Raw genomic sequence first — 21,152 nt, forward strand, 5'->3', positions numbered from 1 at the left:
GGATCAAGTGATGGCTCTGCTTCCTGTTAATGTGCACCTTGGGAGGCAGTAAGTGATGGCTCAAGTAGTTGCTACCCCCATGGGAGACCTGGATTCTGTTCCAAGTTCCTGACATTGACCTGGCTCAGCCCTGACCATTGTGTGCATTTGCAGAATGAACCAGCAGATGTAAGATCTTTCTCTGTGCTTGTCTCTCTTTCAAATAAATAAAAATAAGCAAAAGTTAAGTTAAAATAAACTTTAACATTGTGACTGGCCAAAGTTGGCTCCCTACCAGATACTGACTGGATGATACTGGCCATATGTGGAAAAGAAATGGAATGTTAGCTTGGTTTTTATCCAGATATATTCTCCAGTAACTCTTCTTTTGTAGAATAGAAAAAATGTTGGGACTTAAATTGATCCTTAGCGATTGCAAGAACATTGTTCAGGAAAACGGTTAACAAATGTGTACTTTGAGTTGATCTTAGGTTGTTTGCTCTAAATCCAGCCAGGAGAGCTCCTCCTTGCCACTGAGAACAGTTGACTTTTACCAATTGGCTTTTTAAATTTCTTTCATTAAATTTTTTATTCCTGTTTGTTACTTGTGAAGGAGTTGTTGGATTACCAATGGCTTAGAAAATTATGTAGATATGATTGAGGCTCAAAACAGAATTGAAAGAAAGCAGTAATCTAAAATGGGTTTTCTCCTTGATAAGGACAAGATTGGGGACATCAAACACAGTACTGCATTAGTTAGAATAAGTGACTGAAGAGGAAGTAAATTATTATATCCAACAATGTGGCAAAAATTATTTCATGCAGCATATATATTTTGTTAAGTGAAAGAGTAGCTTTTACCAGTTTCTAGTTAGAAAACTAACCTATTTGTCAACTACTTGAAGAAGGAATTCTATTCTCTATAACTGATGGCAATACCTAGCACACTTTTTTTTTCATCAGAAGGTTGTAATTGCCCTTACCTGATATAACGTCAAATTCCTCCTTCAAAACTCAGTGATAGAATAGTTTGTAAATTTTTACATGTCATCAGATCACTGTCTTTGCATCATTCTGACTGAATAGAACTGACTCAGTGAACCGTTAGAGATATTATTGGTCAGTTTCCTGTCTTTTAGTTGTTCCTCCTTCCCTTTTGTTTTTGCTTTTGTTAATTTCCCTTCATTCTATGTCAAGTGTCAAAGACTGTTCCAATACTGGAGGTGAACAGGGATGCTTTCAAAGCAGTGCTATTCCATTTCTGTTTCCCACAATTACAGAAGTATCTGTGACTACTCTGTCCGCCTGGCCTTTCCTGACTACCTCTTTGCCTCCATTTACTGTCCTGCGGTTTGCTCTCTGTTCACGCAGCCTACATTTGACCTTACTGTTGCTCTACTGTGTGCTGTTGCTCCTCCTTGTCATTAACAATTCCCTTTATTAGTCAGTCTGGCCTACAATGGTAGCAGTTATTCCTTATCTTATTATTAAATCCATGGTTCCAAAGCAGAACATTTTTTAATCCCTGAAGAACGCTCTTCAATAAATGCTTTAGTTTGACACAGAGCCAACAATCTTCAAGGAGCACCTTCAAGTCCAGACACAAGATAATCATAAGAGCAACCTCATGGGAGAAAAGCAAAGGGAAATCATTGTGGATAATTTTTACACTCAAAAATGGGGACAAGAGAACTACTAAAAATTCAGGGCAATGGAAGTGGGCATCTGGCTTAACCTTTATCACACTGGTTAAGACACTTTGCATCCCATATTGGAATCCCTGGGTTTAACCCCTGAACCCAGCTCTGGCTTCTGACTCCAGCTCCCTGCCAATGCACAGTCTAGAAGGCAGTGGTGATGATCCAAGTAACTGGGTTCTTGTAACCATGTGGGACACTCAGCCTGTGTTACTGACTCCTGGCTTCAGTCCTTGTCCAGTCAAGGACTGGCTGTTGCAGGCATTTGGAGTGATTATTGTCAACGTGTTTCTTAAATTTCAGCCAAACCTGGATCCTTTACTCCAAGTATCTGAGCATTTTTAGAAGACTAATCCTGTGTAGAAAGTACTCTTCCCTTTCCCACTAGGGATACATTCTGAGACCCGCCCCACCCCTTGGGATGCCTGAAACCAGGGGTAATACTAAACTCTCTATAGACAATGTTTTTTACTGTATGCCTAGCAGCATTGCCATTCAGTACCAGAATTAATCTGTCCTTCCAAATTTTATACCTTGGTGCCTCCTTTGTATCTGCGCCTTTGCGCTTTGGGGTAATAATTAACTAAAAATAGAGTTCCTTGAACACAAGGACTATGATATCACTACAGCATATCTAATAACTAGAATAGTGACTAATGGAAAAGAGACTAAAGAGGGTGATATAAAAAGCATGAATATGCTGGACAAAGGGATAATTCATATCAAGGCAGGACAAAGTGGGATGAGAGTTTTTTTTTTTTTTTTTTTTTTTTTTTGTAATTGTTGACAGGCAGAGTGGACAGTGAGAGAGAGACAGAGAGAAAGGTCTTCCTTTTGCCGTTGGTTCACCCTCCAATGGCCGCCGTGGTAGGCGCGCTGCGGCCGGCGCACCGCGCTGATCCGATGGCAGGAGCCAGGTGCTTCTCCTGGTCTCCCATGGGGTGCAGAGCCCAAGCACTTGGGCCATCCTCCACTGCACTCCCAGGCCACAGCAGAGAGCTGGACTGGAAGAGGGGCAACCGGGACAGGATCGGTGCCCCGACCGGGACTAGAACCTGGTGTGCCGGCGCCGCAAGGTGGAGGATTAGCCTAGTGAGCCGCGGCGCCGGCCGGGATGAGAGATTTTATTATGCTACACAGAATAGCTGGCAATTTAAAACTTGTGAATTGCTTATTTCTGGAATTTTCCATCTAACATTTTCAAACCACAGTTGGCTGCAGGCAACGTAAAGGGTTGAAAGTGAAATCCCAGACTTGGTGGGGAGGGCTACTATGAGCAATTTCTGAAATTTTGTTACAACTGATTGCATTTTACTTAAGCCTAATCAGCTGAAGAGAACATCTAAATTGTATACATGCATGAGAAATGTAACAGCAAGAAAGCTAAATAATTTATTTATTCTTACTTGAGATCTATATTGCTAAATGTAAAAGCTTTTAAAAAATTAAATAAATGTCCTGTGTAATAAATATGTAAGCAGAAATAACCATGAGGATATATTTAAAATTAACCACAATAAATTGATAAGATGGAAGTTGGTGAACAGAATATACAATTAAATAAAATCGACACTTTTGAGCTTGTGTAAAAGGACAGTACATTTAGGTCAGATATTTTAAACTGCAGACAGAAGAACAGAAAAACTGAAATTCATATTTTTCCACCAATAGAAAAATATTCAGTGATAAATCAAAATTGAGATGTTGCTTGCTAACTTGAAATCAAGTATTTAATTTACAGATATTTCATCTTTTGTTAATATTCACGAGTTGATTTATATAAATTAAACTGTCAGCATAAATTAATTTTAAGCTGAAGCCTCCGATAAACTGTTACTATGGAGGAAAATATATTTTTTTTCTAGTTCATGAGAATATTTTGTTGGATAAAATCAGAGTGGTTTTGGTACAGGCACCCTCTGCTGGACAGAGTCTGTCATTACAACATTACATCAGCTCTTTAGAGTTTAGTGAGGCTTGGCTGGTCCCTGGTCACAGGGCTGCACACTCGAATCAGCTGGTAGGAAAAGTTTTAATAGTATCTGCACCTTAGCTACACCCGAGGCAAGTTGAAATCAAGTTTCTGCAGGTGGGTTCTGTGCATCTGTGATTTTTGAAAGCTCACCAGTTGATAATAAATACTTATAACTGTTAAAGATTTTTATTTTCATTGAGAATAATACATGAGTTTCACATGTGAGAACTTACTGTCACTGTGTGTGAAGTCCTTAGGTGAACTAGGAAGGTTTTAGCGAAATGAAATCTTGTGTATTACTATTCAGTTTTGTTTACCTTGGGCTTTTCATCCAGGATCTGCTGCCGGATCTCCTTGTGTTTCTCCACGAGTTTTTCTTGCCGTTTGCTCTGTGCCTCTTCTAACTATAAGAAGTTACAAGGAATATCATTTTCATTCACATGTTCAAGCTTATGTTTTTTTTAAAAAAATCAAAAGCATTTCTATCTATAGGTTATAGTTAAAACTGCCCCATAAGTGTAGGAGACTATATAAGTGTCGATGCTTGTGATAGGTGCACAGGGGTTGGAGGTGGTGATCAATGAACTATACTTTTTATACTATTCTTGCATTTTCATAAGTGTTTGAACATTTCCTTAATGTTACAAAAAAAAAAAAAAAAGATGGCCCTTGGAGGTTGCCATCTTCTCTACCACCGATGACAACTTAGAGGTTCTTTAGGGACTCTTCCCATTTACATCATTATCCTGGGCTCCTGACTGGAAATTGTTCTTGACTGTCTATCTTTAGATGGTCACTTGTATAGAGTAGTTTTGCAATTGAACTTGTGGAAACAATGACTATAGAGTGGCTGTTGCTGAAGAGCCATCACACGGGTTGGCATTTTCTTGCAGAAGATCACGAGGTCGCCAAATGTTCACCCACAGTTTGCATAGGAGAGAGAGTGATGAACCCACATACCCTTTTGATGTACTGCACCACCTCTTGGATGTACGACCGGATCATCTCTGTCTTCTCCCTAAAAGCAAATGATGCAGAGGTCCTTAGACAAACTCATCCAGAATAGACAAACATGAGAATCTCAGAGATTAGGGTTTGCAGAACTCTCAATCTCCTTACTACAGCTGCTGCAAGAAGGTATGATTTGGCAGCCGCTGGTCCAAGGTCAAGTTCCTCCAGAGGCACAGGCTCTGTTTTCACAAAAGGTCAGGAAGGTTGTCTGACAACCCTGTAAAATGAGGATTTAGCCTCTCCTGGAAGGTATCTCTTGACTTAATACTTACATAAAATGCTCTTGGTGCTCTCAATTCTTTATTGATCTACTTTTGTTTGAGAGTTCACTGTTAAAAATCTTACATAAAGGGATCTTCTGAAAGGTTAGTTAGAGGAGAAACTTCACAGAGGGGGTCTCTGGTCAAGAACCTGTTACTCTTACAGAATAAAATACTTCTCAGATAAAAGGTGGAGGAGAGGCAGCCCTTCCTACTCACTCTTCCATTTGGCTTCTGTCTTTGCATTTAGCTTCTGTTATCTTCTCCTGCCTCTTTTTATCCATCTTCTTCTTTAACTCCTTCTTCTCTCTGCAGTCAAAATAGAAGTAAAAGGGGAAAAAATGGCAAATCATGGCAATATGTGTTTAGTAAACTTATATACTAAACTTATATATGGCAAAAGGAATGAGGACTTACTTCTCACAGATTTCTTTGAGCTTCTTTAACTGATTGTTCTGACATTCTTCAGCAACATCTGTCAACTTTTGAATGAGCTGGGGAAAGAAAAGGCCAGTTTGTTGTTTTACAAGATCATAAATACAGCTGCCTCCTCCACTCTCTACCACAAATATTATTACCTTTTGTAAGAAAATCATGGATATTTCACAGTAACTAAAATTGCCAGACAACTAACATCAGCAATGAACACATAATTTAAAACCATCCTATGATCTAAGCCTATGGGTTTTCATATGAAATTGTTCTTATATGATTTAAGTAAGCAGGATTCATTACCTCGTTGTGCAAGTGACTATACTCTGGCTCAGTGCAAAGACAACTAACAGTGCAGACTCAGGTCCCAATTTCTACTCCTTGATGTTGAGGAGAAGTTGTCCCTAAAAAGGCGGTAAGGCATCCAAGAGAAACAGCTACTATGACTTATCTGAGTGGATAGAGCTATTAATCTTATTAGGTAGACTGGCTTCCATGATGTGCACAATGGGCCTGCTTTGTATTTGCCATTTGGAGCAATCTTGAACAACCCTTTCTTCTTTATACATGCCTTCCTTACTCATCCCCAGAAATGCCCTCTTTAAAATTAATCAGTAGCCTTCTTTTCTAAAATAGCCTGTTTTCAGAGACAGTCCCCCTCCTGTCTCTAAAGTTTCTTTTAGCCAGTCATATTCTGATTTCCAACCAGTAAGCAACGTAACCTCTGCCCCTTTACTGAAAACCCACCTTCTGGGGCCACACCAATGGGATGCTCACTGTTTAACACATAAATTCTGACGAGAATCTGACCAGTTTGGAACACTTCCCAGGACTCACTGAAAATAGTTGGGGTTGTGTTTTCTGGTCCTAAATCACTCATATTCTGCTCTGAATCCACCTTGCATTAATCTGTTTACAGATTCTGTTTATTTCCATCAACAACTTACTAAAAATGTGATTTGGAGTAAGGAACTATATTTCCTGAAACTATATTTTTTGGTGATAAATGAGATTATCAATGCCTTTATCTCTTAGAAGAACTCTGAAGCTTCAAATAAAAATGAGTATGATAAAAATGGAAGGAGCAGTCAACAATGAGTTATAATTCTTAGTTTCTGGCTATCATTAATAGTTCAATTGCTTCAGGAATGGTATAAATTACTCATCCTAGAAATTTATGTTTGTGTCTTTGTGTGTGTGGGTGACTACCAGTTGATACAAAGAACATCAGAAATTTCTCCTTGGCCACCATTGAACCTTGAATACATCACTGTGCATGAAATTATTTTATTACTTTTTACCTATTTTCTTATCAAAACAAGCTTTCAGAGGGCAATAGCAGTATTTTCATACCCTTGGTATTCTGCACAATTGCTATTTAGGAGACAATTAATGCTTCTCAAAGGGTATTTATTTATTTATTTGAAAGGCAGAGTTACAAAGAGATAGGAAAGATTGATTGATTGATCAATCGATCTTCCATCAGCTGGTTCACTCCCCAAATGGCTACATTGCCTAGGGCTGGGCCAGGCCAAAGTCGGGAGTCAGGAGCTTCTTTTGGATCTCCCACATGGGTAGCAGGGGTCCAAGAACTAGGGCCATTTTTTGATGTTTTCCCAAATCATTAGCAGGGAGATGGGTCAGAAGGGGAGCAGCTAGGACTTGAACTGGCACCCATATGGGATGCTGGCGCTGCAGGATGTAGCTTAACCTGCTGCATCACAATGCCAGCTCCACCTGAAGGTAATTTTGTCAGCCAATTTCCTCTTTCTTTATTCCGTATGAGGAATCTACAGAACCTTCTTCAATTTTTCAGGCAGCTGTAGCAAAACGACTTCAACCCCACTTTTTGGAGCAGCAAATAGATTCTACAGACTTTCCTTGAAAGGCCCCTTTGCTGCTGTCCAAAGATGGAGATTCTCTTTCCCAAAAACATATAAAGCAAACTAAAATGACTAGGCAGTATAATCCAGCAAATATTCATTGATAATTTATATATGCTGCACAGCTTGAATAGCTTTACATGTATTAACATTTACTTTTGAGGGTTACCCTATTAAGTCAGTATTATCTTTAACTTACAGATGAACACAAGAGCTCAAGTTCTAGGATAAAGATCACAGACCTGGCCAGTGGCAGAACTGGGAAAAGAAACTGAGCTTAGACTTCATGGCTCATGGCCTTCACTGTCCTATGCCACCTTTTTAATATTTAAGTTCTCAGACAATAAATCAAGGAAGCAATTCTCTTAGAGAATTATAATAAATAATCCATATTCCTTTACCTTTACATGAAATTTGATGTACTCCTCTATGAAGTGAATTAAGTCTGAAATACTATTAACTGGTGCTTAGGTCAGCAGAAAGATTATTTGATTATTGAAAACAGATTATCTGATCATAGCAGTTGTAATTAAAGAAATCATGAACTATTAGTGAAATATGAACTGGTAGTGCCATTCTTCCTTCATGAAAAAAAAAATACCCTGGTACCTACAATGCTGCAGTGCCCTATATGCACATTCTTCAATTCTACAGTTTCATTTCTGCTCCAACATCTGGAATTCACTTAATTTTGTGTTAGGATTGCAAAAGTGTTCTTTTACACTTTTGGATATTTCTTGGGACTTAACTTTCATTATTCTATAATTCCTAAAATTATCAGGTTCACAGTGTCCTTAGGAGCCCTGTAATTTTTTGAAACATTATTTTTTTATTTTATTTATTTTCATTTTATTTGAAAGGCAGAGAGACAGATCTTACATCCGTTCATCTCCCCCCAAATGCCTGCAACAGCTAGGGTTTGGCCAGGACAAAGTCAGGAGCCCAGAACTCAATCTGGCAGGGACCCAAGTACTTGAGCCATCACCTGCTGCCTCCTAATATATGCATTGGCAGGAAACGCCATTGGAAGTGGAGGGGCCAGGAGATGAACCAGGCACTCCAGTATGGGATGTTGGCCTCCCACGCATCATCCTAACTACTGCTTCAAACATCTACCCCTCAGCAACTTTTATGACATCCTTGGGCTAAAAGAAATAAAAAAGCAATTCTATATACTAGTTAACTCTAAACAATTTAATAGTAATAGTTCACATTGTGTCTGGCAGATGTTGCTGTTTCCTTCCAAAAAGTAAGATGTCCCACAATTCTCCTGTGGATTTAATGTGGTACCCCAGGATGCCTTGGCACATTGTTTGGTAATCATGATTTTATCCTCTTGAAATGATGCCAGTTCCAACCACTCTCACACCAAACTCTCCTTAATTTCCACAGTCAAAAAGAATTACCCCAGTCACTCATTTTTTTTCCCCATTATCCTAGGGGCTTCATTTCATTTCAGCATCTCCAAGTGCCTGTTGACTAATGCTAGCTGAGGATGATTTGACACCACCTCTATCTCAGCATTTCCGCAAGTCAGCTTAGATTTCTGACTCACAGAAGACAATCAATTGTATTTCCCCATTTTACCAAGTATCATCATTTAGCTTAAAAGTGTACAATGCCTTCTGCTTCCCTCTTGGGTACTTCTCTCATCTAAGGAATCACAGAGATTTGTTAGTTTCTCCTGTTCCCCTGTCTCTCATGGCTTTATCTATCCTTTGCCTTCCCCCATCAATGCTTTCTCACATGATACATTCTTATTGCCAAACTTAGTCCAACATGGCTATTGCTTGTAACCAAGAGAATCTGACAGAAAGTAGAAATTAAACATTTCTCTGCTTAAACTCCAATTAAGAAAGAAGAACCTTTGAATTTTGGCTCAGGGTTTTATTGCATGAGATATAAAAATAGGACCCTGAACAGTGTTTTTTTTTTTAATAGAATAATTGAAATATTTTCTTTTAAATTATTTAGTTAACTGATAGGCAAAGTGTACTAACTTGTGGTGTATTTGTTAGTGGCAAGCCATACTCAAAGAGCCATTGAATCATGTTCTAGTCATAAAATTAATTTAAAAAACTCTATTAGAGGCAGAAAAGAACCACACATTAGTTCAAAATTCCTTGGAAACAAACCAGGAGGGTATGTGGTAAATTGAAGTGAGGTAAACACATTTAACTTTGACTTTTATTATTACCTTTCTTTTGCCCAGAGGAATAGACAACTACTTGCCTGTTTATCACTCTACTCACTCAATGTTCCAAACCATTTAAGGAGTCAAAAGAAAAACACTGGGGAATATAATTTCACGCTTGTTCTCAACTCCATGCTAAATTTCTCTTAGTTTAGTCACTTGAGAATGAGAAATGGTTTCCATGGAAGAGGATTATTCCTTAACGATAACTCAAAAGGGATCAAAGAAATGTGGACAGAAATTGGCATGTTTTATCTCTTCTAAGAAGGACAAAAATTTGGAAGGTGAGAAAAAGCAAAGCATAAAATCTTCAGAGTTAGGCACAATATATCTTCCTTCCCTGTCCACTAATATACAGCAAAAATACCCCCTTTCTTGTCTGCTACTCAAAGCAGCCAATCTAGGATTTTTACTTTAAATTGTTTACTTTTCATCTAAAAAAAATTAATGTGTAATACACTTGAACTAAGTGTAATATACTTGAACTAAGTACCTACTGACTAAACAAATTATTAACAGTTTGAAAACAAAGTTGATGTTTATCTTAGGTGTGCTTTGGCCACTGAAACTGAGAAATATTCGTTAATTCATTCAATGAATGTTTACTGAGCAACTATCAAGTGCCAGATACAAGTTGAACATCTGTAATAAAAACATCTGAAACCTTTAGTGCTCCAAAAACCTACAAGTTTTTGAGTGCTGATATGTTGCCACAAGTGGAAAATTCCATACCTGACCTCATGTCACAGTCAAAACACAGGCACATCAAAAAATATTACAGAAAATTGAATTCTGGGGGCCAGCATCATGGCACAGCAGATTAAGCTGCTTATTCTGTTAATAACATCTGATATCAGAATGCGGGATTGAGATATAGCTGCTCTGCTTCATCCAGCTTCTTGTCAATGGGCCGGGGAAGGCAGTGGAAGGTGGCCCAAATGCTTGAATTCCTGCCAACCATGTGGGAGATCAGGATGGAATTCTTGGCTCCTGGCTTCAGCCTGACCTAGCCCTAAATTGTTGTGACCATTTGGATAGTGAATCTGGATGGAAGATCTCTCTGTTGCTCTGCCGTTCAAATGAACGAATGAATAAATTCAAATGGGTGAATGAATAAATCTTTAAAATTAAATTCAGCTTATGTATGCATATATGGAATATAAGTGATTTTTTTCCTTAGATCTCATTTCTCAATCCTTATATATATGTATATCTCCCAGATAAATTTCTTACATGTATAACACTTATTACAAACTTTTAAAAAAATCCAAAATCTGAAACCCTTCTGCTTTCAAGCATTTTGGATAACAGGAATTTAACTCATCCCCTGCTAGCAGCATTGATCATACAGCTGTGAGCAGGGAGGGCCTGATCATGTGGAATTCACATGTTCCATTAATTCCTTTCCTTTTTTAGAAGGAGAAAGTTTTGGACTAAAAGGGCAACCACCTCAATTTTTCTTTGAGATATTCTTTCATATCTATGAAATTATTATTTTTTAAAAGTTTCCATAGCTGAATTGAACTTGTAGCTGATTATTTGGAACTGTTTTTAGTTTGCTGGGTAAAGAAAGAAATGAAAGTGAAAATCTGGCCAAGACTCCAAATTCAATGTAATATTGTTTTTTAAAGATGTATTTTGGAACCTGGACTCTGTGTGTGTGTGTGTGTAAGAGAGATAAAAAGAGAGAGAGATTGATTAAATGTCTTGTTTTTAAAGCAAGAGATTTGATAAAGATAACTGTAATGTAGATGCTTTATTTTGCCGTCAAAACTGTGCTTGGATTATGGCATCTCTATTCTCTGAACCTGGTTCCCTTGTTAGAAAACTGTAGGGATTTAATTAGACCTAGAATTACTTTGATAAATTAATTGTTGTAAGTTTTTAGAACTCAATAATGCTTTAAAATATCCTCAAAGTAAAAAAAAAAAAAAAAGAATATATGACCCTATATATTTAATGAAAAAGAAAGTCTTACTGAAATATCTCATATATGTAGTATTAAGGAAGAATTTACAGTAGACCAAGGAATTACCCTGCTACAATTATGAATACTAATGAAGGTATTTACCAGAGCCATTGAAAAGTAGGTATAAGGGCAAGCATTTGGTGCAGTGGATAAGATGCCACTTGGGATGTCTGCATCCCATATTGCAGTGTCTGTGTTTCAATTTCAGCTCTTCTCCTGATTCCAGCTTCCTGCTAAGGCATACCCTGGGAGATAATAGTGTTGGCTCAAGTGGTTCAGTCCCTACTATCCTCAGCTCCAAGTTTCTATGTAGCCCAGACCTAACTGTGGCAGGCATTTAGGAAATGAGCAGAGTATGGGAGATTTCTCCATTTCTCTCCTCTTCCACCCCGAGTATGTCTGTTTCTCAAATAAATAAAAAATATTAAAATTTAAAACCAGAGAAATAGGTATGGAATTACAAATGATGCAATTAAATATTTCTTGGTTAAGAAGAAAATGAGAAAATATTTGTATCTGATCAAATTAAATGAGATGATATCTGACCAAACCCGCTGAAAAAACAAACACCAAAATCACCAAAATTTTAGGATAAGGCTATATAATACGAAAGATGAGAGACTACTTAATTTGTAATAAATTAAGTAAACATTATTTACCACTCATATAAGGGAAGACAGGAATACATTTCAAATGGATGTTTTCATGTAATTAGCAAAGGAAACCTGACTAAAAGACACGAGAATTGTGTCATGATTTGTTTAGTAATCTGGGATAATAAATCATGGGCTATCAACAGTGTGTTTGGAAGCTAGAGTAAGACAAGACAAAAGTCACAGCATGTTAATTTCTCCTGTTCTTAATGCCGAATATATAACTTTAGTGACTCTCACTTGCCAGATGTCATGCAATGAATTCTGTAATTCCAGAGGGTACAAACTAAGTTCTCAGATTATGGATCCTATTTTGGAATTCTCCTGATGGCAGAATCTCCATTCTTTCCTAGTTTCTTTACATAGACACAAGTCAAAGCTATCCTTTGTTCTGCCTTTGGGTATGGTTCTGTTTACTGATTTTCTCCTCCTAATGTTTCCTATTCAACAATTATTACCATAAAAATACTAAGAACATTTCCACTAAGCACAAAATGGAAAGAAAAATCAAAGTTGAAAATATCAGTTGTTTTAAACTAAAATCTCTTATATTATTCTAATATATGTGAGAGTTGGTCTTCTCCACATTCTATAATTTAAGGGAGACTAGCACTGTACTCAGAGGGATACTTTATAAGAATTTAAATTTTAATTTTATAAATATTAATCCATTCAAAGGGGGTAAAATAGCTTTATTATATATTTTATTTGAAAGTGAGAGTTATAGAGAGGCAGAGGCAGAGAGAGAGAGAGAAACAGAGAGAGAGAGAGAGAGGTCTTTCACCTACTAGTTCACTCCCCAAATGGCTACAACAACCAGGGCTGTGCCAGGATGAAGCCAGGAGCTAGGAGCTTCTTCCAGGTCTCCCACATGAGTGGCAGGGGCCAAAGCACTTGGGCCATCTTCTGCTGCTTTCCCAGGCACATTAGCAGGGTGTGTGATTGGAAATGGAGTAGCTGGGACTCGAACTGGAGGCCACATGGGATGCCATGATGCAGGCACTGGCTTTACCCACGATGCCAAAGTACCAGCCCCCTTAGCTGAAATTATATAACTTAAAGTGAAAGTCTCCTAAATCCTGTGCAAACTATCCTTTGGTAAAGGATAATGACTGTATTCCAGGTGCTACTTTATGTTTCCGTATATTGTTTTATTGACTTTCACATCCTCTGAGGGCCATGTAGATATTTTTTTAAAAAAAATTATCACATTTCTACAATGCTCCCTGTATGCACAATCTTTGTATTATGACTTGAAGCTGCATTAAGTAAGAGATGGGATTTATTTCCCTAGCTCTTGACTTTGGGCAAGTCTTATGACAAGAGAATGAGAAAGAAGTTACGAGACTTCTGAAGAGACCTTGCATGCTTCCACTTGAACAAGCCCATGTTAGCCCTCTGGATGGGCACAGGCAGCGCTACAGTCAACTACATCTATCCAGCCAACAGGCAGTCAACCTCCAGAAGCACAGCCCCTAGGGGACTGCCAGCTGAGCTCAAGATACCGAGCGATTCCAGTCAAGACTACAAAAATCATCCAGCAGAGTCAAGGGCGAATGGTTGATACGTAGAATCATGAGCTAAACCTTGTGATTTGTTATGGCACAAAGCTAACTGATAAAGAAAGAACTATTAGGAGGTCAGTTTGACTCCACAAGCCTGCTCTCCTTACCAAGGTAAGCCTCTGAAGGAAGGAGCCATAACTAGGTGTGGTGCACACCAAATCCCTCTGCCAGAATGTGAACCACAGCAGGCCTTCAATAATTTTGGTGAATGAATGATGATACAATACCAATAAATATTCTCTGTCTTATCTAACTTCCTCATAATAGTAGTATTAATAGTACAGCATGGATTCTGTGGGTCAAAATAGGACACAACAGAAGAATAGGAAATAGAAGTGAATGCTCAGTACATATATAGAAATATTAAAATATTTGTCATTAGATAGCCCATAGGCACATGGGTAACGAATATCAGACTCTACTGGAGGCAGTGCTCTTTGGCACAGCTTTTGTGGAGAGCAATTTTCCAGTAATTCTAGGCTCATCATACATAGTCTCAACAATAAAAAAGACTAAAAATAACTTAGAATCCATCAGTCGAGAACTAGAAAAAGAAATTAAGCTACATTCATACAATGAAATAGTATAGAGCTATTAAAAGTATTAGAATTTATATGAAAAATTGTGACATAATGTTATGTGAAAAAATATTTGAAGACAGTATATGGATGTGTGTATACATATGTATGAATTATATATGCATGTATATATATATATATAGTATTTCCAAATGTTCATTGAAAACTGGAATTAAAAGTATGAATTTGTTTTCGTAGAAGGAAATTTTCCAAATCCATGCACAGTTTTTTCCATACTACACATCTTCCATGTATTATAAAAAAAGACATTTTTGGCATCAAGAAATTTTTTTGCACCAAAATAAACTTATGCTTTTAATACCATTTTTGCATAAACTTTTGAAATACCCATGTGTGTATGTGTGTGTTTGTATGTGTATGTAGGTATACACATATGCATCATAAACTTCATTAGGGTAATGATCAAGAAAATTGACTTATAAGAACATAATTTGACAATTCATTTCTTATTTCTCTACTGATACTATTTACATTTCTTGATGGTAGAAAACAAAATTTGGGGGAAAGTTAAATCATTTATTTTTCAAGAAAAGTGAGCATTTGGTGGAAAACAGATAACACTGCAACAACTAAGAGGAGAAATGCCTCCTGACACAGCAACAGCTCCTGGCAATCGCACTGCAGCCAGGCAACTACAGAAGGGAGAAAATTCTAGAGTGGCTCCCAAAGAGCAGGAACAGCACACAGCACAAACAGAAATCATCAGAAGGAAACAGTGGTTCCCTTAGGATGCAGCTGGATGTCAACACTGTAGTGCACTTTTATATTTGGAAGATACATTTTTTTTGTTTGTTTTTGTTTTTTTTGTTTGTTTGTTTTTGTTTTTGTTTTTTGACAGGCAGAGTGGACAGTGAGAGAGAGACAGAGAGAAAGGTCTTCCTTTTGCCGTTGGTTCACCCTCCAATGGCTGCCGCGGTAGGCGCGCTGCGGCCGGCGCACCGCGCTGATCCGATGGCAGGAGCCAGGTGCTTCTCCTGGTCTCCCATGGGGTGCAGGGCCCAAGGACTTGAGCCATCCTCCACTGCACTCCCTGGCCACGGCAGAGAGCTGGCCTGGAAGAGAGGCATCCGGGACAGGATCGGTGCCCTGACCGGGACTAGAACCCAGTGTGCCGGCGCCGCAAGGCGGAGGATTAGCCTAGTGAGCCGCGGCGCCGGCCAACATTTTCTAGCTAACTCATGGATTGCACTTAAATAGGCTTTTTTAGAAAACAAGTTTTATCTTGTTATTCCTCCTTAGAGTTCAATGAGGTGAGAATATTTCTTATTTCTATTGGAGAACTGAGAAAACTGAATCTCCAAACATTTCTGCAGCAACTCAGTGGGAGATCAGTGGTCTCAATGGAATCTGCTCAGCACCCCAAGTCACCACTCTTGTCCTCACGGGCCATACCATTCATGGCTGAGCAGGATTCATCCAGAACTTTCAACCCAAAACATAGCTTTCAGTTCCCTGGGATTGTCAGGAACTTAAGTTGATAAGTACTGTAATGTTGGTTTGAGTTCTGGAATGATTGCCAGTAAGACAGGAGGAAGTGTAAGAAAAATATGAACCACAGGGTCAATGGAAGAACGGGAGAAATGAATGAGATTAGAACATATGGGAAACTTAGACTACAAGGAAGAAGAGCAAAGACAGGAAGCAAAACAAAGAAGATCAAAACAAGGCTTGGCAGATGATAAAGTGAAAGAAAATGAGATCCTGTGAAGATACTAAAAAGGAGTAAGAAAAAGAAAATGGTGGACCAAGCACTTCTGTAACAGAGAAGCAAACCCCTCAACATCACCACAGAATCCCCTTTTATTCGGTTGTGTGTGTTGAGCCTGGATTGTGATGCTGGGGCCAAATACTAGGAGTGATCAGGAACCCTCAGATCCCCTAAGCATTTCCATCACCAAAGTCACTTTTAAAATTGCAACCTGATCCTAATGGTATAAACAAAACACAGGGTTGATCAATGGCAGGTAATGAAAGACAGACAAATAAATCACAGCAGGTTACCCAACTCTGCACTTCAAATCCTGGAGCAGTCAGAGATCTTAACTGGAGTGCAAAGACTCCTAAGCTATTCACAGAGATTTCAGGGTACACAAGAACTTGAATGGGGTGGGGGAGCTCCCACCTTTATTTTCACTTGGCTTAAATTAGATTAACCATTTCCTTCTATTGTGACTATAGGCAGGGAACCCCAGGAGCAATTTGTACAGAAGCTGTGACTTTGTCACTAACAAATATCTATACAGTTTGATGATTAAGTATGAAGAATAGAGAGCATACTGGGATTTATTGTCCCATTTCGACCAAACAAAATTTTAGGCTGACTCTAAAATATATTTGGGGCAAAACTAGAATTGGTGAGCTCTAAAACTGTGCTTATTCAGCTGGAATGTGTTGTAAGTCATCTGAGACTTTTTGTTTTGTTTTGTTTTTGAAAGATTAATTTATCTACTTGAAAGGCATAGTTAGAGAAAGAGAGAGAGAGAGAGAGAGATTGATTTTCCATATGCTGGTTCACTCCCCAGTGGTCACTATAGTCAGCGCCAGGCTTGTCCCAAGCAAGGAGCCAAGAGTCTCCTCCGAGACTCAGACATGGGTGCAAGGACCCAATTTGGCCATCCTCTGTTGCTCTCCTAGGCATACCAGCAGGGATCTGGATCTGCGATGGAGCAGCCAGGGCTTAAAATGCCCACATGAGATGCCAGCGTCATAGTGGCAGCCTAACCCGAGACTCTTTTTAAAGCAATTTCTGATTTAGCAGGTATGGAGTAGGGCCCGACACTGGAGTGTGTAACAAAACTCCCAGGTGACTCAGGGACCACACTTTGAGTAACCAGGCTATAGAGCTATTTGGATGCAAGACTGTAAGGATACAATTCTTTCTTTGGACAGGTACAAAGTCTAAGAAGTTTTAGGGTCTTTGGAGATTGATGGGAATTTTATATCTCCTATGTTAAGGTGAAATGCTCTTTAGGCAGGTGTTGAATTGCCACTTGGAATGTCCATATCCCATATCAGTCTCTGCTATGCTTCTTTTGATCCAGTATCTTGAAAATGTGCATCCTAGGAAGCAGCAAATGATGGCTCAAGTACTTGGGTCTCTGTTACCCACACAGGAGTTCTGGATGGAGTTCTAGGTTCCTGGCTTCAGGCTGGCCCAGCCCTGAGTATTGTAGTCATTTTGGGGAGAGTGAAACAATAGAGAGAAGATCTCTCTCTGCTTTTTGAAGAACTAAAAATAAATAAACATTAAAAATATTCTATTGGCATAGATCAATTTTAGGTAGGAAAATTGTTCCCACCTCTGTGCTTCTATATAAATTTGCTGATACCTTTATTATTTCATTTGTCACTCAGTATTGAAACTGCTTGCTATACCCACTGTCTGAGTGTGCACAGTGACCATGTTTTCTTAATTTTTAGCTCATCTATCAGGATGTTGTACAAATATAAAATTTGCACTAAGCATTCGTAAAGGAGTTTATTGATGCTATGGCTTCTTTCTTGATCCTTGAGCTGTGGATATCCCTAGTGAAATGTATGGTCCTTAACCAAAGCACACTGATATTTAGTCCCAAAGCAATGTTGGAAAAGAAAATATCTTCTGCTTAATTTTCTTCATGAAACACCCCCATTTACCTAGGGGCTACTCATTTTGAATTATAGTTCCATTTGTTTAATTCAGTCTGGAAGGCCTCTTCATCATTCAGAAGCACCACCAATGATACTCATAGAACTGAGACTTTGGGGTGCTTTTCAGTCAAAAGATTTCCTGACAACAATCTATGGTTATGGCAAATGGAGTTGATAGCAGCTGTGGTACACATATTATGGCTAAAGGCATGCAGTAGAAATTGTGGGTGCCCCATATGGCCACAAAAAAAAAACAAAAACAAAAACAAAAACAAAAACAAAACTGTATGACTCCAAATCCAAGGTATTTGGACTTTAGCCTTCTTAACAAAGACCTCCCATGATGTGTTCAAAAGGCACTGGGGCTTTATCTAGAACCCAGTTACACAATTGCAATGCTGAAAGTGTGAACATTTTGAGTAGGCTGCTTACATCTAGCCTGGATGGGCCAGACTGGCTTGGACATCTAATTATATATTGTAACTGTATATAAATATAGATATATGTTTTATACATTTATTTCAAATGCAGATAGAGAAGGAGAGAGAGACAAGTGGATCAGGAAAGAAAGAAGGAAATAAAGAAAGGAGGAGGAAAGGAAAGAGGGAAAGGAAGGGAGGGCAGGGGAGGGAAGGGAGGAAAGAAGAAAAGAAAGGAAAAGGAAAAAAGCGAGAGAGAAAGAAAGGAAAAGGGGAGATCCATAGATCTTCCAATCCCTGGTTCAATCCCAAATACCCATAACAGCTGGAGCTCAGCAAGGCCAAACCCAGTATCTCAGAACTCTATCTGGGTCTTCTACACGGGTAAGCAACCTAAGTACTTGGGCCATCATCTCCTGCCTCCCAGGAACATTAGCAGGAAGCTAGATAGGAAGCGAAGTAGCTGGGATTTGAACAAAGGGCATATGGGATGTGGATGTAAGAACAACAGTTTTGGGACCAGCACTGTGGAGTAGTGGGTTAAGCCTCCACCTGTGGTGCCGGCATCCCATATGGATGCCTATTCGAATCCTGGCTGCTCCTCTTCCAAACCAGCTCTCTGCTAATGGCCTGGGAAAGTAGTAGAAGTTGGCCTAAGTGCTTAGGCCCCTGCACCCTCATAGGGGACCCAGAAGAAGCTTCTGGCTCCTGATCAGCCCAGCTCCAGACATTGTGGCCATTTGGGAAGTGAACCAGCAGATCCAAAACTTGTCTCGCTGTCTCCTTCTCTGTCTGTAACGACCTCTCAAATAAATAAATCTTTTTTTTTTTTTTAAATCAACTTAAAACCCAATGCACCAAAATGCCTTCTCAGTTTCTCAATTTTTGTTTCTCTAAAAACTCTTCTATTTTTTTTTTTAACCATGCACACACATATTGCATTTTAGGGAAATGGAAGTGAAAAGACCTATTAAGAAATTACCACTGGGGCTGGCGCCGTGGCCCACTTGGTTAATCCTCCACCCGTGGTGCTGGCATCCTGTATGGGCACCGGGTTCTAGTCCTGATTGCTCCTCTTCCAGGCCAGCTCTCTGCTGTGGCCCCGGAGGGCAGTGGGGGATGGCTCAAGTGCTTGGGCCCCTGCACCCGCATGGGAGACCAGGAGGAGACACCTGGCTCCTGGCTTTGGATCGGTGCAGCGCCGGCTGTAGTGGCTATTTGGGGGGTGAACCAATGGATGGAAGACCTTTCTTTCTCTCTGTCTAACTCTGCCTGTCAAATAAAAAAAAAATTGCCACCTCTAGCAGGATTTGTACCACCTTCCCTGTTCTTCAGCTGAGATTTTTCCCACCTACAGTCTCAGCCGAATCCTCAATTCCCAGCCAGTGTTCTCCAGGAGAAAAGCTACTGAGCAGCTCTGTACCCTCTCAGCAGGGGCATTCAGGTGGGTGCCTCATGTTCAGCTATTGTTCCTGGAACACTGAGATTTTTGCAGCTCTCTCCTGTGATTTACTATACCAGCCTTCCACAGTTCATCTTCCTCTTACTCCAAGAGGCCTTCTTGGGATGTCTGGGTTTCTGTTTTCATCCATACTCTGAATTATTGTTTCTGGAATCTCTTCTGAGTATTGGGCTTCTTCTTATTGTGTCACATCTCTTCTGAATTGACAAGTCTCTTCCCTTGGGGAATGGAGTCTTGTCCAGAGTTTGGGCCCTGGAGAAACTCCAAACAGTTTTGACTGTGTTGTCTAGACATCTAAGGAACTTAGATGTTAACTTTAGTTAACTGGTTAACTTTAGTCATGTGCTGGAGAATCCCAGGACTTCATAACCCTTGGGACTTGACTGCCCTGAAACTGCTCTTTCCTGGGGTACCAGCTCTGACCACACAGCACTAGCCCCAGAGTGAAACTTGTGAGAGTTACTTTGGATCATGTCAGTCCCATGCTCAAAACAGTTCCCAGATGAAACACAGTGGCCCTACAGAAATCTAAAAAGCCAAGATGATTTGTTCCCGCCCCGAAAGTCCCATCTCTGTTATCCCATTACCTTGGTTATTCTAATACTCTGTCATCCTCCTCAGACAGGGCTACTCTGCTTTTCCTCCAACACCCAGGCCCATCCCCAGCCCAGAGTCTTCACATGTTAATTCCTGAGGCTGGAATTGTGGTGTAGGGGGTAAAGCCACCGTCGTTGACACTAGCATCCCATATGGGAGCCAGTTTGAGTCCCAGCTGCTCTGATCCAGCTCCCTGCTAATGTGCCTGGGAAAGAAGCAGAAGATGACCCAAATGCTTGGGACCCTGCACCTATGTGGGAGATGTGGAGGAAGCTCCTGGCTTTGGCCTGGCCCAGCTCTGGCCATTGAGGCCATTTGGGGAGTGATCCAGCAGCCAGATCTTTCTGTCTCTGCCTCTCTCTTTGTAATTCTGCCTTTCAAATAAATAAAATAATTTTTTTAAAAAAGTTAATTATTCTTTCTAGAAAAATCATCCTCATGTTTTTTTCAGCTCAGTTCTTCACTTCCTGACTCAGATGTTACCTTCTCTACCTACCTATTTACAGTTGCAAAAAATATTCTTCATCCTTCCCTAAAACTTATTCCCATTTCTGATTTTATTTCTCTCCTAAGCCTTTATTACTACTTACCATACTATGTAGTTTACCAGCTGAATTTGTAGACTGACTTCCCTCCTAGAATGTAAGCTCCTTAATGGCTAGGCTTGGTATCACTTGTATTCATGACTGTTTAACAACATTAACTGAGCAAGTATAATAAGCAGTTACATAATGAATGAGTCAATGAATGAATAAGGGTTTCTGTGTGAGGTGATGAAAATGTTCTAAAATTGACTGGTGATGGCTGTCCATATCTGTGAATACTAA

General features: G+C 39.4%; 1 protein-coding gene across 5 annotated transcripts in view; it reads right to left on the reverse strand.

Moving 5' to 3' along the window:
* The window catches only part of PLCB1 (phospholipase C beta 1), an 848,015-nt gene that overhangs the window by 139,115 nt on the left and 687,748 nt on the right, over positions 1-21,152 (reverse strand). For all 5 annotated transcript variants that reach the window (XM_062203876.1, XM_062203874.1, XM_062203875.1 and 2 more), the window contains exons 28-31: positions 5,340-5,416; positions 5,142-5,231; positions 4,612-4,669; positions 3,969-4,055 (exon numbers count right to left, since the gene is read on the reverse strand). In XM_062203876.1, coding sequence (XP_062059860.1) covers positions 3,969-4,055; positions 4,612-4,669; positions 5,142-5,231; positions 5,340-5,416 — 312 coding nt within the window. The remainder of the gene's footprint in view (positions 1-3,968; positions 4,056-4,611; positions 4,670-5,141; positions 5,232-5,339; positions 5,417-21,152) is intronic.

This window comes from Lepus europaeus, chromosome 10, assembly GCF_033115175.1.
Source record: "Lepus europaeus isolate LE1 chromosome 10, mLepTim1.pri, whole genome shotgun sequence".
NCBI lineage: Eukaryota > Metazoa > Chordata > Mammalia > Lagomorpha > Leporidae > Lepus > Lepus europaeus.